General features: G+C 40.4%; 2 protein-coding genes across 3 annotated transcripts; both read right to left on the minus strand.

Moving 5' to 3' along the window:
* Positions 1-586: 586 nt before the first annotated feature.
* On the minus strand, positions 587-3,208 carry CHCHD1 (coiled-coil-helix-coiled-coil-helix domain containing 1). The gene is made up of 3 exons (XM_035329784.1): positions 3,031-3,208; positions 2,244-2,362; positions 587-1,379 (listed from the first exon to the last, which is right to left on the minus strand). Exons 1-3 carry the CDS (start codon positions 3,170-3,172, stop codon positions 1,266-1,268), a joined length of 375 nt encoding a protein of 124 aa, XP_035185675.1. The 5' UTR covers positions 3,173-3,208; the 3' UTR covers positions 587-1,265.
* A 6,830-nt stretch (positions 3,209-10,038) lies between these two features.
* On the minus strand, positions 10,039-18,086 carry FUT11 (fucosyltransferase 11). 2 transcript variants are annotated; one of them, XR_004752015.1, is made up of 4 exons: positions 17,355-18,086; positions 15,469-16,094; positions 11,063-11,340; positions 10,039-10,538 (listed from the first exon to the last, which is right to left on the minus strand). XR_004752015.1 is itself a non-coding variant. In XM_035330463.1 (3 exons), the coding sequence occupies exons 1-3, from the start codon at positions 18,069-18,071 to the stop codon at positions 11,193-11,195; spliced, it is 1,491 nt and encodes a 496-aa protein (XP_035186354.1). In that variant the 5' UTR covers positions 18,072-18,086; the 3' UTR covers positions 10,643-11,192. The 2 variants fall into 2 exon arrangements, 1 of the variants encoding a protein (XP_035186354.1); XM_035330463.1 differs by lacking the exon at positions 10,039-10,538 and having other exon boundaries at positions 10,643-11,340.
* Between the last annotated feature and the right edge of the window lie 845 nt (positions 18,087-18,931).

Genomic DNA, 18,931 nt, shown 5'->3' on the forward strand with positions numbered 1-18,931 from the left:
ATGCAATGTCATGTAACAAAAATGTTCTCCCAAACTCAGGTGTGAATATAATGTTCTTAGTGACCTCGAGTCCTCTGAAGGACCCATCTGTGCCATAATAGCAACAGCACAGTAAATTACCCTCTGGGATAACGCAATAATGAACATTTAAGTAACACTCAATGACAACTGCTTCAATAACTTGAAAGCATACGCTTGAGCAAGATTTATGTGATGAAGAGGTGTAGAACTGGGGCTCCACAGAAGTCAGCTCCAAGCAAACTAAACGTTTATACAGTCTGCATGTACCATCCCCCATTGTGATCATTACTTTTTCTTTATGCTCCAAATAATTAATAACATAAATGGTTATATTGCTAGTTCTCTGAGGAACTGCATTTTTTTAAATACCAATTAGGTACTGGCCCTTAAACTAGAACCTGATTGCAGTTTTGTGTCACTCTAATGAAAAATAACAAAATTAACAATTAATTATACAATTTCAGTACCAGTACATGCTCAAACTTTCTTTCCACCTTTTAGCCATGCTGCCCCCCAAATAAACAATGGAACATTTTGCTGTAAACTATTATTCACCCACACCAACCAACAGTCTTGTATTATTTTATTACAGTACAGACATTATCAATGTGGCAAGACACTGTACCTGCAAATCAGAGGGTCTAAATCACAAGCTTCTATATTAAAGTTATATTTCATCCTTACCAATGTATTGTGTATTAGCAAGGTATTTTGCTGAAGATTTCTTCTTCATTCTACAGCCTTCTTGTACATCAGCAGAAATTCAAAAAATTTCAAGAGGAACCAAATTGTGTATAAATACAAGTATGAATATGAGTCATTCTGTTACTATCCATTTTAAGTTGGCCAAACCTCTGGGCCTGAACACTTACTGATTAGCAACTCCTAAGTTAGGCAAAAAACTTATATACAAAGAGAGGTCACCCCTTAACTTAGAAAATATGTTTACACACATTCCTAGAAGATTTTATTTCACAGTGAGTACCTGACTCCACACTGCTGCTGGTTGGACAACTCACTGCAGAAATGCTTAAGACTGCAAGACCCAAGAACTTCATGCCAACAAACTCAGCCAATGGTCAAGAAGGCTGTTCTTCCACCCTGGAAACAAAGATGCTGTCGAGATCCACACAGCAGTGCTGTCATATCACTTGACTTCAAACACTCACAAAACTGTATTTTTCACTTATTTTCCAAGGACCCCAACTTTAATTGCTTGTCTGCAGTCCCTTTAACAAAGCATGTTATACATAACGTGTGATATTAGGAAACCTCTTCAGGAGTTTGTTCACTTTGCTTGAAGTTAAGTTTCTCTGGGGTGACAGTGCCTCCTCATCCTCTTTCTCCCTGCGCTCATTCTGAAACAGGAAAAGAAAGCGCAGAATATTATCTCTGTTTATTTGACACTTTAACCCTCACCCTCAAAGACTACTAATAATTGTATTGGAATGTTTATTTCAGAAGATCACTATTGCTTTAAGGAACACTCATAATAGCACTTGACTAAATAATCACAAGGCTTTTAAAAACTAAATAGTCTTCTTTAAATTGTGAAATTAACAAATAACTGACTTTTTGTGAAGATATCTATCCCTATTCTTAATTAACAATATTATAAGCTTATAGTAGCAATACAAAAATGTTTTACCTTTAATTTTCTATTTTTCAATTTGTTTTTATTGTAATCTACCAAATAATTGGAGGACAACCTCTCATTTATGATGTCAAACTGCAGCACTAAAAATCTATTTATTAAATGATGATACTATTACTAAAAACATAGAAGCTTGAAATTGGTTTAAGGACAAGTTCTGTACCTGTATCAACTTTTAGACTTCGCTTCAACAGTGCTGAAATTTTACAGATTAAAAACTGGAGCATATTAAGAGAAATTAAGAGAGTTGACCAATAGCAACTGAACTCTACTTCAAGAATTTGACAACACAAAAAGGACTGGATGTGACTACTGTTTTAACCCTAGTTATAACATACAAAACATCTGGTCCCCTCCTGTGCTCCTTTATTTTAAGGAAATTCCAAATTCAAAAAGGAAGGGCTGTGTATCTGATGTACATCATCCTGCATCTCTCCTACAGTTCAGCTGGCTTTAGCTTAAATCAAATTGTTTGTGAAACACTTATTGTTGGCATACAAATATGACTGACGGCTTCTCTTCCTTTCCTACCACTAGCCCTAAAGAACACAAAATTGGCTTTAATTACTTCTGCCCTTGCCACGCAGTCATAGAACAACTGGATCTCCTTGGCGCAAGCTGTATCATTGAAGTCATTCTGCTTCCAGCAGGCCATCATTACTGACATCTCTGTAATGCAAGTTGCCTCTAGAAGGGAAAAATAGAGCAATGAAAGCTTAGGTATCCAAGATTTGATTCTAACATCCTCCACAGTACATAAATCTTCAAAGAGAAGTTTAAAATGAGGTAAAACAACAGTGAAGTAAACAGCAGTATCTCATCATTGCTTCAATTAGAGAAGAAGCTCCTAGCACGAGGATTAGCACAATCAGACCATCTGGTTGTTACATTTTGATACAGCACTTATGTTAACAATTCAAAGCGCTTTATATGCAGGACTTGCGCATGAAATGTTGTAAAATACAAACTGAAGGTTGGAGCATGGGAAAATATTCTTTTAAAAACACCTTGTGCACTAATGCCACGGCACAAACCGGACCCCCTTGCCTGTTGGAATGCTTCTGGTCTTTTGTCCGACTTCCCAGGGGGACGCTAAACAGCTACCACAGATGTTTTGTTTTACGTTTTTCCTCTGTATTTCCTTAACGCTCAGCAAACGCAGTTACACCACAGCTTTCCAGCTGCAACATTTAGGAACCTTACAGAAACGCCCCTCAGAGCACACGGCGCTTCCGAGCAGGGATTTGAGCACGCCCTGACACCACACGACCCTTCCCGGGATGAAGCAGCGGGCCAGCTGCCAGGGACGAGGCTCGGGGACGCCGCGTTTGCCGGCCCCGTCGCCAGGAACTCACCCCCCGCCGTCTCCCTGCGGTTCGCCACCTTGTTGGCCAGCACCAGCGGCCGGGTGGGGCGGACGGTCGGGGGCCGCTTCTTCTGCCGCCACTGCCCGGTGAGCCAGCGGCCTACCCAGGCCGGGTACGCGGGCGCCGCCATCTTGTGTGCGAGGGGCCGCCCCCGTGAGGCGGCGCGCAGGCGGGCGGGCGGCGCAAGCCAGGTCCCTCATGGAGCCCTGAGGCAGGGCGAGTAAAGCCGCTTGTGGCGTGACCTCGCTTTTCTGCCCCCAGTCTGCTTCCCAAAGTCCGTATAAAATTCAGCACCTCTTCGCAGCTTCTGTGCCACACGCTAACAGCTTCCCCAGTTCACACCTCCAAACCTTTTCTGCTGCAAACCCATTGGGCTAAGGGGCATGCATGCTTTAGCCGGAGTGGACAAAATCGCCGTAGCTTCAAATAATCCCAACACACTTCACGAAGTCTTTGCAATTGCGTGGAATCTTTCATAATGCCTGAGATTCAGCATCACCTCACGCTCTCAGCCCCACATTTCTCTCCCCTACCTGCTAAAAGCTGCCTCGTCCCTGCCTTATTTACTGGTGCCCCTACTGTGTCTCCTAAGAGCACGCTGACACCCCTCATTCCAAAATCGCTGTTCTCACAGCCCCATAATCGGTAACAGAGAGAATGCAGTTATTCCCAGAAGTTTCTTAGCATAGCATTTAAATCCCTGAAGCTGCCAATGCCTCTGGCTGGTTCTAGAGCCCTGTGCCCGCAACTGAAAAGGCACACACTGTAACGGGGCATGGGCTTATTTCAAAGGCTAGGGTACAGAGGTCTGCACAGCATGAGGGGCAAGGCAGAAATACAGAAGTGAGGAGTAGACACTGGGGACCTAAAGTACTCCGTTCTCATCACTGGACTGCACCATTTTACCACTGTATCACAGTCCTTGAGTGTTGTAGAACAGAGGAAACAGTTTTCATCCACAGGAATGATTTTATAATTTTGGGTTTCTCTGACAACATACAGAATGCCAAACCAAAGAAACCTGGGAGTATTTTTTTTTATTATTATTATTATTTTTTGCATAGGATATTGGTTTGGATAAAAGGAAAACCTCCTAGCTATTGATATAAAATTTAAAGCATTCCCCTCGCCTCTGCCTAGACAAGGAAGTTAAGACATTGGACTTTTGTTACTTTCAGTTAAATATAACCAGATCTATACCAGAATATTTTCAGCACCATTTCTAAAATTTGCTGCATCTGTAGACTTAATATATTCTGCTATGTGTGCCTATAATTATTTTTGTGTTATTTTTAAAATAGTATTTTCTTAGAGTCCAATTAAAAAAATATGAGAACACATTTCCAAGTAAACAAAAGTGATTTTTTTTTTTTTTTTTCCTCTTCAGAACCAAATTAGCATTTATTTGGATCCAAATTCAAAAATTCTGACTGGAAGTTTTGTAGCACTTTGGTAAGGGATATTTATATTTCTCTGCTTCCATTTTTTTTTTTTTCTCTGATTGGTCAGGAAATGAGCTCTATTTCTAGTTTGGTTACCAGTGGAGAAGAAAAACAAGCTGACACCTTCAAAATAGAGGGCTTGTATCCTGAAACTCTAAATGTTAGAAGTCTTTCAGCTCAACACAGATAGGTCACTTCAGTGTTCAACACTCCCATTCTTGTGAGATTGAGCTGCTCATATTTTGCCTCTTCTATTTACACCCCTGATAAACAGTTTTCTCTGTTGCATTTGACTGCTGTAATTACTAACAAGGCTTGCACAAGAACAAAAGGGAAGCAGCAAATATTAGGCCATAAGAGAAGTTGAGCTGCATTCACTGTAAATCAACCTCCCTTTTTCCAAATTACATTAGCTAATGGTGGCAGCACCTTCAGATACATTCACCTTCAAAAGCTGATCTCTCTTTTAAACAATTTCAAGAAAAATGGGGGACGGGGGGGGGGCGGAGAGCTAGGAAAGAGAAAGGCAAGCTACACAAGGAGAATTTTAATAGCTTCCTGTCAGTTACTGCTCTCTGCATTATAAACTTTTTTATTTTTTTTTTTTGGCATTCAGCCTGGGATTGGAGCATCAGCCTAAGAAATTCCCAAGACGCCAAAAAATGTATGCAATTGTCTGCACACCCCACACTGATGTGTCTGAAGCGTGGCACAAACCTTGGTTTCAAAGGGAGAATGTGGAACCACAAAAGAGGTTTGACACTCAACAGCCAAGTCTCCCTATAGCCTGTATTTTTTACAACTGTTATCAAAGTCACAAATGGATGGGGCAGAAGTCCTGACTTTTCAGAAGTCCAAAAAACAGTTCCCTCAACAAACTGAACAGTGAACCCCACAGAAGTTTCACTGTGCATCCTGAGCATACACCCTATAAAGAACATGTGAAATTCTAACTTTGTTTGCAGCTTCTTTACTTGAACAAGTATCATAAAAAGGTGAATCCTAGGCTGTGTTCAGCTGAATTCAGTGTCAAAAACAAAATGCACCAGAAATGAAACAATTAGTACTAGACATGAAAAGAAAACCTACAACAAAACTGGAATAAGGGGCAGTAATGATACTGCAATAAATGCATGCTAACAATGTTGTCTTAAAATATATTCAAGATTGCTGTCTTAAATACCTCTTTAAGAGATGAAAAATTACACCACTGGTTCCTTCTCCTTCTTGAGTAACTATCTAAAACCTCCAGGGTTTTTCCAAAAAACAATTAGGGTCTAAGGAATCCTGCTTATTGGGAAAAATGAATAAAGTTCATAACCACGTCTTTCTGAACTGTTTCGTCAGGTAAATTCCAATGTATTCACCCAAGTTTACCCTTTCTATACAACCTCATAAAACCCTTGCCTATCACTATTTATTCTCAGTTGTGAATTTCCCTGACCTCCTTAATCTCAATGCGAGCTGCCCTACGGCATCTCAATTTAATTGGAGGTGCCTTAACTTTTAACTAGCCCCACTAAGAGGTGCCCCACTTTAACTAGCAGTAAGATTAACCAGTTTGCTAAGATTTCAGTCAGTTCAGACTTACTCCTGTCCTCTGAGCTATGGTATTTGAATGCACTAGCACTTAATGCACTCATGAACACAATGACAGAAGCAATTTCTTTCCTTATGTCACTCTCACCACACTCCAATGCTAGCCTAACTTATCCTGAGCTATCTCAATCAGATCAGCCTCCCTGAACTATTTTGCTCACCTGATTAGATCTGAGCTGCCATCCCTAATCCCTGACTCCCAGACCTATTTTATTCCAGTCTGCGCTACTACAAGTTACCTGATGTCTCCTTATTTGCTCAGAGATGTCTTTAAGTGTCATGGTCTGCTTTGATCCATTCCAAGATCCCCCAAACCATCTCTAGCTGAGCCGCTTCAGTATTAGATTGGTCTTTTCTGGAGGAAAGAGCGTATATAACAATAGAAATTAAGATGCCAGTCATGTCAGGGTTCTGGAACAAATCCTGCAGTTCCATTCCTCTCCACCCTTCCTAATCCTTTTGCAGGGCCAGGTATCTCTCACTGCCAGCTCTGAGACACTGAATCATAAGAGAAGTGCACTTTGTTAAAGCTTGACATAGGCTTTGGCTCAGCTGGTCATATCACTAAAAGGATTTTGTCTCTGATTAATTTTGACTTGTCAGTAGAGGTCTCTGAGCAGAATGAAGTGGCCGCCCTGTATGTTTCTGATTAAATCCAACTTCTCAGAAGGTGCCTGGAGATCCATCAACAACCTTAATTAAATCCAACCAAATTGATGACAGCTAATCACTAAGGGAGTGGCACTCTTGGGACAATGGGTGAAGAGTGGGTATGCAAGGATGGTATGGGGGACAGATGGCTGCTTGTCTAACACAGCAAAGCCTGTTTAAACAGTGATGTCCCCGATGGCAGTGTTCCAATTCAATTTATACCATTCCTAGCCCTTGAGGAGTTATTTGTTCTTCCACCATCTACTGTTTCACAAGCCAGTTAAAAATACCCTCTGTCAAAGTACGACAGGAGAATTTTTCCTCTGATTCTCCAAGCAGCTACATTTTGGAGACCATTTCCAGGAAAAACACTTCATTCCTTTTTCTCCCCAAACATATACTTCCGTTGTTGCTTGGCTCTTAAATTATTTTATTCTACTTACCATCAAAAATGACCCATAGGTCAGTTCAGTTTGAAAATTACTACAGTGACAGAAATAAAAGGCTTTTGTCGTTGTTACTGAAATGGATTGCTGGATTTTTAACCTTCAGTTGGACATTTATTTCTCCTCTCTCAAATCTCAAGATGCCATAAACTTATCCTATTTTTTCAAGTCAATTTTGAGACACAGCATCAATAGAATCTACTACTGTTTCATATAAGCAGTTATGAGGAGACAGCTATTTTTATAACATTAATGCTAGTGAATAAAGCTGTCTTGGCGGCTCTGAAATCCTCCCTCTAGTCACACAGTAAACAGGCAAAATACGTGACAAGCAGTGAAGTGACTCACCCTGGTTGGCAGAGGCTTGCCAATGGGTTTAAAAGGGTAATCTCTTTATCACCTTAGTATTTGATATCTTTGCTAGAATTCCTGATTAATCTCAGTTGTGTTTTCATAAATATGGGCACCTGCACAGTAAGAACGGGATTAACATAGGGGGTTGTATACACTGCTCAGTCTGAGTTATCATATAATCCTCCCAGTAGTCACATGAGTGATGACAGTCAGCCACTATCAAGCTGGTTTGGATTTAAAGCAGTGAAACGAGAAATACACAAATAGCAATCAAGAACTTGCACAATACCTTTTTCCAAAATATTAATAGTTGCTGCAGTGACCTTCCTCCTTTACTGAATCCAGATATTTGCATTAGTAGAAGGATGATCAGGATCACAAACTGAATTCACTTCAGCTAATGCTGGCAGTAGTCTTTGAATGTTACAGAGCAATCCTTTCAAATGAATGATTTACTATGTAAATCAATTTCAAATTCTTTATTCCTGATAGAATTCAGTCTTAAAGACATGCATTCTCAGAAGAATGCTTTGACAAGATAGAAAGAAGAAGAAAAAAAAAGAAATTATATAAAAATTAGAATCTAAGGTTATAAAACAGTTACAAATATTGCACTTACAAGGGAGTATTTGTAAGGTAGTGGATATTCTCATTACAGCACTGGTGTAAGCTACAAGCGAAGTGGACAGTAACAAAATGCATATGCCCTTCAAGGCTATGAAACCCAGCCTCTCCTTCTGCCTCCTCCAAAAAAAAGGAGAGAGATGAAAGCAGAGTTCTGGTGGAAAGAACTAACATTATTCAACATTTTGTAGTCCTTGGCATCCAGAGAAGCAGAAGCTGTGAATGTCAGTCAGCACCCCGGAAAAGAACTGCAACCACAACTCTAGCTAGGTGGGAAGATTAGTGCTTCTCCTGCCACAGAAGAGTTTCCCTGGCAGGTACAGAAGTTATTCATACTACAAACTGGAAGAAGCATTTTAACCCTAATACTTGTGCACAACTCACAAGTAAAATGCATTTAGTACACTAACATACACACAAAAAAAAAACACTTTATAAATCACAAACATTAATTGTGACATAGAAGAGAAGATACAGGTAGTACAATGTATTATCTCAGGAAAAACTCTGTAGGTACAAGGGAAACAAAGTTTGGGTGAATGTCATTACTGTAGATTGGTACCTGATATTCATTACCTTCTTGGAAGTTCACCAATTGTGAGACTGCAAAAACATAGTTAAATCTATGAAGACAGTGACTAAGAACTCAGAAGAGAAAGCTGTTGAAGTTGGCTTGTGACTGACTAACAACCTGTAAGTTGCATTCTGAAAGCTTTAGACAAAAAATAAACAAACATTTGTGACAAAGTTTCATATCTGTGCTACTTTTATACCAGCATTAGGAAGGAATGTTGCAATTAGAAATACTCATGTTTGGCAACAGTCACAGAGCTCAAAGCAACAGCCTTCTATAGTATATACATACAGTGGAAAAAAGACTGTAGAACCAAGAAACAAGCTTGTAGGACTGGGGAATACAATATACTGATATAGATAATAAACAGTGGTGAAGGAATAGTGGTGGTGAAGGTTTTGAACTAATTCATGAATAAGAGCCTCAAAGAGTAGGTTTTTATCCAGGTTGCTAGCTACTCTTAAGTTTGTACACCGTATCTTCAATTCTATTGTTAGTTGACAATAATATGCTCATTTTGCTGTGAAGAAAGGTGAAGTGAGGGTATAGGACCTTATTAATTGAGAACCAAACAAGTGCTACCATACACAGATGGTTGCTATTGATACCTACTCGTTACTCCTGCAAGGACAACACATTAAATTCATCATGTCTAATTCTGGTAACAGCAGAAAAAAATATTTAAAAAAGCAAATTGGACTTTGTTGTTCATCCCCCACTTCCAGAAAATCTGCTTAAATTATTGGATAAAATAGCAAAAAGCAGAATGTGCCAGTACCTGGATTTTTTATTTTTATGTTTAGTACAAAAAGCAAGATCAGAATTTCTCCTCCTGCCTATCCCAACAAAACTTGGATAAGAAAGAGTTTTGATATATAGCTAATTAAAAAGACAGTCAAAGGGACCTGAATGATTTTCTATACAGATATGTGAAACAAAGAGAATCTGAAGTAACTCAAGACCAATTCAAACAATTTATTTAAATCTCATTAAGCTGTTCAGTAGAAGTTCCTATTCAGAACTAAAGCAGCCTTAATTTGTTTTATCTTAATTTACTTCTCAAGCACTGTGACCACTTAAATCCTGAATACACCTATCTGTAATCTTAATCTGATTTGAGTAATCTATGTTAAAAATTAATTCAAATATATTAAGTATTCCTATACCCTGAATACCTGAAAAAAAAAAGAATACAAACTGGTGAAGGCATTTTGACTGAAGAAACATTTATTATTATTATAGAAGGGAGAATTTATATATATATATATATATATATATATATATATATACACATATATATATATATCCTTATTTTATACAAAAAAATCAGGTGCACATTTTAGACTAAAACAATGCATTTTCCACATCCGCATGAACGCAGCAATAGTTGTAGGTCTGCTCTGTCCCAGTGCCCACATTTTAACACTGCAACATTGTGGTATCACCTGAGAAGTACACGCTGGGATGTATGTCATTACCTATGCTAGTATTGTATCTATACCTAGAATACTATGAATTTGAGAAAAAAATATGAGATTAAGTGAGCCATACACAGATAAGCAACAGATAATGACTTAATTAGGGACAGAAGCTGCAGATACTGAAAAAGAACAAATCACAGGCCCCTGACTTGCTGGCATTAAGGAGAGAACAAGAAGTCAAGATTATAGCTGGGATTTCAGATTTTATGGAAACGTAAAAGAACCAAAGCATACTAATTCTACTGTGGTTCTGCACAATACCTTTCAAATACTTGGTTGAAAGTTGTGAATTAAATAATTTAGTCTCTCATCCGGTTTGTGTCACCTGGAAAGTTAGCAAAAGAGGAAAATTAGCAAAATTAGCAGAGAGAAAGTGACCTGCCTATAGGTATCCAGTTACCCTGAAAAAGTAGGAACATTTGAGACACATTTACTTGGAGAGAAAAGACTTTATTGCTGCAATTTCATAAGGCACAGCTGCTCTCCAAGGACATCAGTCTTTTATAATTCCTTAAATAGAAAAGTTAATCACAGGTAATAGTAAACTTTTATTGAGGAGAGTTAAGTGGTGAAATATTTATTAAAAAAAAACAATGAGTATTTTGGATATAAAAAAGTCCCTGAAATAACTTAGGGTATTTGAGCAGAGTGTGAAAACATATTCCTCCGTAGTCACAGAAGCCACAGAGAAACTATACCAAATGCAAAATGAGAGTGAACTCTTCTTTTGCCTCTTCTGTTCACACCTGTACATCAAGAGCACCTTCACACCATGGAGCTGAAATTCAAATAAAAGCAGTCACTAACATCTCCGGAGAGGAAATCCAATGACAACAGAGAACTACTCACTTCATGCACCAGAAAAACAGTGTCTGCAGGAGGCTTTTCTCCTACTTCAAGGCAAACATTTGGAGTGAAGTAAGAATTCTCAGTCTCAACTTTCAATGCAATTTTCAGATCAAGCTCTTACAAAGATGGGTCAGTGTTGCCTGGTCCTCTTGAGAAAAATCTCATGCATATAATCCCAAAATCTTCCCTGATGCGACTCATTACGATGAATCATAGCAGTGAGGGCCTCACCCTGATCCAGGCTTTGCCAATAATCCTGCAGCCACATCTCTTTCCAACTGAAACAAAAAAAGAGACATCACCATAAACCATTAAAAAAACAAATGGGTCTGCAGCTGTAATAGCAGTAAAACCTCTTTTTTTCCTCTTTCACCTAGGAGGAAAACAGGCCCAGGTAAGGTCATGACAAAGTATGTTGTTTCTGTGCCATTGTACTCCAACTCATTTAAACGACCTTGCCATGAGAATTCACTATGGAAAACAAAGTTAATATTAGCTTCAGAGTATTTTAGAAATACCAGCATGTTACCATGGAGTTAGCCAGAGCAACTAAATTATTAACTGTTGAAAATAAAACCTTTTAAAATAAAATCTTAGAGAGTCCACATATGATTTTAAGAGTAGCTTTCCATGGCCAGTATGCATATTACAGCAGTTAGACTAGGAATCAATCTTTTTAGACAAACCATTTAACAACTACAGAATTACAGCTAGTCATTACAAGCTCAGGTAATGCATGACAGAGAGATAAATCTCCATGTCTCTCAGCTGACTCTGTTCTTTATCTCCAGACCCTGTGGCCAAGTACATGTTTTCTTTTTCACTGCACATACTCTTAAACTTTTCATAGCACAGACAATGTCACAATTGCCATCCCATTCATGATCTGGTGGAGTATTACTCTCATTATTATATTGAGGTATAACAATAATTTAGCTAATAATTAACATCCTTCCTTCTTATGATTAACTGATTATCTTTTCTCCATTACAGCTGCTACCCAGCCATATCAAACCACCACACATTCTAGCAAGAAGGATCAAAGGTTATGTTCTTTTTAATCTGCCCACGTGAGTTGCCCAATACTTGTTAATTTACCTACAGAACTTTTTTTCTCCCTCTCAGTCACAGAAAAAAGTACAGTGCCTTCCACGTTCACTCTAGACACCATATATTAAAGCAAGCATGACTGCACTGCCCAGAAGCAGAGCTCATCCTTTATTCCAGGAATAGCAAAAGAAATGCAGAAGACACATCACAGGTACTTTCTTTGTGAAGCAGCACAAAACATGTATGCCATGGGAATTAGTTTTTGGGAGTCAACAGTGTCATCTACAGTGGGACATTTCTGCAGAGTACACCAACAAAGACCTCAAAATAAAGCTTTTAACATCGATTGCAATGTGAAGAATCACAGACTGAGGCTTACTTCTGCATACAAAAATGTCAACCTACAGGTTCTTTTGTAAAATGAATCACTTGGACATACCATGAGATCACACTGCTTAACAACTAAATTCATTAACCTTTGTCCAAGGGTTGCCAATATGAGTTATGTGTTTTTTACAGCATTAAATAAGAGCACACACAGTTGTTTTTTAAACTCTATTGCAAGGGACACCTTACACTGGCAAAGGTGATACCCTTCTAAGCTGTTTTTCTCTCATCCTAAATAAACTGTAACATCAGAATAAAATGGGACTAGCAAAACTATGAATGTTTCAAAATATTTCTTTATCAAAGGCACAGTAGCTTCTCTTTTCTTGAGAGGATAAAAAAAAGATGTGCTCCTGCAGATTAAAACTGCTTAGGTAACTAAAACTGCTTAGGTAACGGTGCTGTCACTTAGTCTTCTTATATTTATCTTTGCAAATTCTCCACCTTTGGAAAATGAATCGGTATTACTGAAACAAACAAAACATTTCTCTTCACAAAGGTGATGAGAAACCATTATCCAGTCCAAGAATAATTGCAGATTCCAGTTCCTATTAAACAGATGTTCCAATCACGAGGAGCACCGGAACTCACTGTTTCTTTGTACAAAGCAGCCAAGAATTCAATAGATCATAGTTACCAACATGTATCCTACCACATACAAATGGTTATTCCACAACTTTTTTTTACATTTATTTTGGTGTGAATCCCAGAAGTCCAAACACAAGTGAGGCTGAAAGCATAAGGATCTAGGGAACACATCTCCACATCAGAGCTAAGGACAACAAGGTGAAGATAATAATTTGCTCTGGCTACATACACTCAAGAGAGAGATGCTGTTAATTCAGCACATTTGTCAACACTACAAACAAATTATATCTGTAAATAAGACTTAAAGCACATGCAGATGTACAGGGTAACCATATTGTAATTAGGTACTAGTTCTAAAAATATATAGACTTTAATTGCCTCCGTTATTTACTGTTCCAAAAACCTCCAGAACCCAAAGTCACACTGTATGTTTAGAGTCAGACTTTATATATTGCAAATACTGTCACTTGTACCCCAATGAGGCCTGCAACATTTTTCCACAAGAATGTCTTGTAAAGTAAAAAAAATAAACGACTGACTGGCTAAGTAGACATTTGTTTGAGTTTATCAAGATGTTGCTTGATAATATTACTGTCAAACTCTGACAAAAAGCGAACATGTTTAGCTAATGCTTTGGTGGCAATTTTGTATTTCGGTCATGCCATTTAAAGTTTTTAGTGATCATGTTCCATTTTGGAGATTAAAATGGTGAAAGCTCAGATGGTTATCAGACAGAAACCACCGTACTTCACTGGCGATCCTCTTGATCGTACCTCTGAAGGTACATAAACATTTGCATAAACATATACTTTTTTGGAGACATCTTATGTCTACAAACAGTGGGAAAATAATATATTCATTGAGACATGGAAACCTCTGCGGCATGGTGCTGTAGCTTCATCTATGGACCAACTTTACAGAACTCCTTGCTGATAACGACTGCACAGAACGATGGAATATCTTAATTTGTAAGTCACATAGACACCCCTGTTATGTCTTCTAAGGTATTTCTCTACTGCCATCTGCTGCTCAAGTAAAAGAAAATTCATGAAAAAGTAGAGAATACTCACTTTTAAAGAGCAGGACACTCACTGTACAGCATGTTATAAGGGAAAAGCACGTTTTTATATCAAGACTGAGATAAGGTATTACTATATGAAAGCTCCAATAAATAAATCAGCCAACAGAAAACAAGAGATTACAAAGGCATTCATCACAGAATCATAGCAATTTCAGGCCCCTTTTACTTACAAATATAATTTACTCATTACTCAATATGACAATTATTTGTGTTGTGAAAAATACTTTTTAGTGAAAGACATCACACATTTCATGAAATAGGAATTTCCTAAAACAACAACAGAAAAAAAAAAAAAAAAAAAGAATTACCTCAGGCTTATTTTCTTTTTCTTTTTTTTTTTTTTTTAATTTCAGCTGGCCATTTTTTGAAAGCATCCAAACATAGGAAGAAGCAGTTCTCTGCCCTTTTCTCCAATTACAAAATTCTTCATAATTTTGTGGATGGATAACCCAACAAAAACTTTTTTAGAGATTCATATCCACAGAGAATTCATTTCTAGGTTACAGAGTACTTGAAGTGATGGAGTCTACATTTTCATCAACTCTAACATTTTAACGCTCTTAAGTGGTTCAAAACCTTGGTCTAGGAAATTATTAACAAAGCTCTCAACTGATATAAGCTACAATAGAATATATTAACAACTTCTTTCTGGACAGCGCATCAGATCTCCCAGTATTTTCAAAAAGTCATTAATACTATAGTGGCACTAACATCAGAATATTAAAGTCTTTGGTGGTTGATTGGTAGCTATTGAAGTACTGCAAGAAAGCTACAGCTGAAGGTTTAGCTTTATGATGGCTCAGAGAAAGTGAATTGCATACATTTGGATAATAGTCTAAAAAGACATAAATCATTGCAGTTAAAGTGGAGAAAAATTACAGACCTGGGGGATCTGGACATGTTATGCTAGTAATATGAACTAAAAAAATCAAGTGCACTGTACTGGAAAACACTCATCCTCAAAACAACAAACAAACAAACAAACAAAAAAAGGAAAGGAAAGGCAAAGGCAGACAAAAGATAACCAAATTGCCCAAGGTCACAGAGCACTTGAACATATTATTAAGGGTCTCTCACATTCATTCATCATTAAGCCACTAACCAACATTATCGTTCAAGTCTCTTTCTCAGCTTCAGTGTCACACAACATTAGAAGAACAACCATACTGCCCACAAGGCATAATAGGAATTGTAACCGGAGATGTATTAAGAGAACCTTCAAGTACCAAACATCATTGAAAATTACAGCTGCTATTATTTATAGTTTTTTTCTTCAAAAAGCATAGTATTGGTACATTACCTGTCTCCTCCAGAGAGGTCTTCAACACTTCCAAACCCAGGGGTTGGCATAGGGCATCCCATGTGCTGGAAATGAGCTACTTGAGGTCTAGGAGCTGGAACTTTCCCACGAGACTTTTTGTGTTCCTGCTCCTCTTTGATCCGGGCGTTCTCCCTGTCACAGACGAAACACTCGAAGCCATTCAGGTAGTTGGGCAAAGTCATGTCATTCACACCCCACTCCCGCCTCTCCAAGGTCTCTAACAAGAACTGGTTTTTGATTCCCCTGGGATTTTTATACTCTAGATACTTCATGTATTCCTCTCCATTCTCATCCAGGAAATGAAGATACTTAGCCAGCTCTTGAGGGCTTTCAAAGTCATCTATAAGAATGATGGAGAGGTTGTTTGGCATCCAGTCCCGTACAGCCGGGGAGCCTCGGTATACTGGGACAGCGCCCAAATGCATTGGCCGCCACAGCTTTTCTGTCATGTAGTCATTACATATGGCATTCTCCAAGGCCAGGTGAAACTTGTACCTGGCAATAAAAGCCATGAATTCGGAATCTTCTGTAGTGGCTGTAGAAGTGTCTTTCAGTCGCTCACTGGGAAGCTCACGGTTATGCAGGCACTTCCCATAAGAGTCAACCTAAAATAACAAGTCATCTTTACAACGGGATTTTTTGCCCTGAGATTGTAGTCCTTATAAAATTCCTAATTTTGATCAGTTCCTAGCTCCGTAGTCTAGCCTTGCTTTCACTCCAACTTCTTCCCATTTTGAGTACTCTGGAGTCAGAGTTGTCCTTTAACAGCTTTAGAAAAAAATGAATCCTCAGCTTCAAGAGTAGCACAAATTACACTACAGATAAGGCAGGGGGAAATGCAGGGAAAAAAAAAAAAAAAAAGATTTTACAGAAAAATTGTACTTATTAGAGGATAGATCAGAAACTGAGTGATAAGGAAAGACGTCCAGCTTCCTCCATATTAAATTTAAAAGTCATCTTTCTACTTAGCAGAGGTTCAGGACTTTCCCAAACAGTGAATTCACACAGCTCCCTCAAATCCCAGAAAGTTGGCAAAATTATTTTCAATTTGCTAGACTGAAAAAATTTGATGCAGGGAGCTAGAATAGCGTCTAAAAATGAAAGATAGTACACTAGATCTGGAGTCTGCTTCATAGTTTGACAATACAGTTATATTTTTTAAATGTTTTTATCTTTTTTTCATTACTGAGCAAACGATGGTAAGAAATGAATCACTACCATTGGAAACAGCAGAAATAGCTAGGAAAAAGATGTTTCAGATAAGGAGTAAAACCAGATGCTTTTTCCCTTATCTATTATTATTCAGAATTTTTCAGAAAAAAAGCATTAGACTGCTTTTCTACTCAAAAGAAACTGCATTATTTTAGTTCATGAAGCTACTCTCCATCAGCTGTGCCACAGCACTGCAAATAACCATAGAAATAACATGGTTCCACCAACGCAGATGAGGAGCAGACTCTCAAAACACAGCAAACTTTTCATTACATGCCGATATTGTTAAAAGGGAACAAAGCTTGTAAATGGACAGCCTTCCTTTACACTAACTTCAAGCTCCTGGGATCTCAGGAACTTTTAGCAAGACCGATCTTATTCAGGCTTAGTACAACTTGCTACTTACTGATGCCAAGTCTGGCCAACTCCGTGACTAACAACTACCATCAGGCCTACCTACAGGCATGCGGTGCAGTCTAGACCATGCTTTTGGGAGGAATACAACTAGTTTTTCTGTCCAGCTTGCAGTCGGCATGCTTCCTGTTACGACTCGTGCCTCAGCTAGAAACGAGGACAAACAAACCCCATTAAAATGGGAACCTGAAGGTGGAGGGGGGCAGCCAGGGGCCGCAGCCTCCCCACGTGACACCCACCTGGATGTATTTCATGAGCTCCCGCACGTAGCGGTCCCTGTCCGAGGGCACGTCGCAGTGGGACTGCATGTACAGCACCGGCCCGTAGCCCCGCCGCCGCCACGCATCCTTCTCGGCCAGGGCCACCGGTGGGCCCCTCAGGTAGCCGACACTGGGCAACCACTGCAACGTGAGCGGGTAGTCGGACTCCCTGCGGAAGGTGGCCGTGTAGTTGAAGAGCTGGATGCCGGGCGAGTGCGAGAGGAGGTAGTTGTTCATGGGGGACTCCTCGTGGAAGAGCGCCCACGTCTGGTGGGGCAGGCGGGGCAGCGGCGCCTCGTAGGCCCTGAAGTCGGTGCCGTAGAAGATGAGCGCCTTGGTGCGGCGGTGCCGCGCCACCCGGCGGCTGCGGGTGGCCAGGCAGGAGCCCCGCGGGCAGTCGATGCGCTCCGTCTCCCCGGGGAAGTGCGGAAAGAGGCTGCCGCTCCACCACAGCACGATGGGCAGCGCCTTGTTGCCCCGCGTGTCGTTGTTGCCCGGGCCGCGGTACGACGCCGCGGCCACGAAGGCCGGGCCCGGGGGGCCGGCGGCCTGCGGCCACCCCTCGGCCCCGCAAGGCGCCTCGGCGCCCGCCTCGCCCTCTGCCGCCAGCACCCCCGGGCCCCGGGGGCCGCCCCGCGCTAGCGCCAGCGCCAGCCAAAGGCAGGCAGGCACCCGCCGCGCCCCGCAGCCCCCCATCGCCGCCTGCCTGGGCACGGCCGGGCCGCCCCGCCGCCAGGAAACGGCCGCCGCGGCCCCGCCCGGGGCCGGCCTTCCGCCGGGAGCAGCGCGGGGAGCGGCCGCCAGGGGCGTGAGGGAGCCGGCGGGGCCCTGAGGGGAGCGGGGACCGGGGGAAGGAGCCGAGGAGAAATTGCGGCCCCCGCCGGCAGGCCATGCAAGGAGAGCTCTGCTTCTCTGAAGGGAGTAGGAGCAGCGAAACGTAACGCACACCTGCTGAGCGCAAAGCTGCTCTCGCTGCCGAGGCTGTCTTACTACTTCAAGCTGATGTAAATCCTCCCTGCCTCTAACGCATCTGGACCCTGCGGTGGGCTGCTATTGCACTGAGGGACAGCACACTGAAAGCAAATCCAGCTGCAGCTACGCGGCTCCGGCACGAAGCAGGCATTCAGACACTGTAAGAAAGTAGAGCAAGTTTTACGTCCAGCTAGCAGCCACAAAGGGCAAACAAAACACCTAGTAATAGAACCGGTGGTTTTGAGTAGCTACACCTCAGTTTAAGGTTCACTTAAGCTGCTCTTCTGTACTGACATGGAATAACTCCTGCTATTAAAATATTTTATTATAATTTATATATAAATTGATATTTGCAAAGCTGAGTAAGGACATTATACAAATCTAAAAGAAGAATACTAGAATTGCTAGTTACAGATTTGCTATAGGCTTCAAATCCATTCCCGTAAGAGGTAAATGCAAGTGTTGTAGGATCATTATGACATAAGTAATAAGACACCTACTAGTATGGATGTGAGCAAATAAGTACTCTCTGTTTAAGGAACATGCTAAAATACTGGAATATTCACATTTTCCTTTGGGAAGTT

Source organism: Oxyura jamaicensis, chromosome 6 (assembly GCF_011077185.1).
Source record: "Oxyura jamaicensis isolate SHBP4307 breed ruddy duck chromosome 6, BPBGC_Ojam_1.0, whole genome shotgun sequence".
NCBI lineage: Eukaryota > Metazoa > Chordata > Aves > Anseriformes > Anatidae > Oxyura > Oxyura jamaicensis.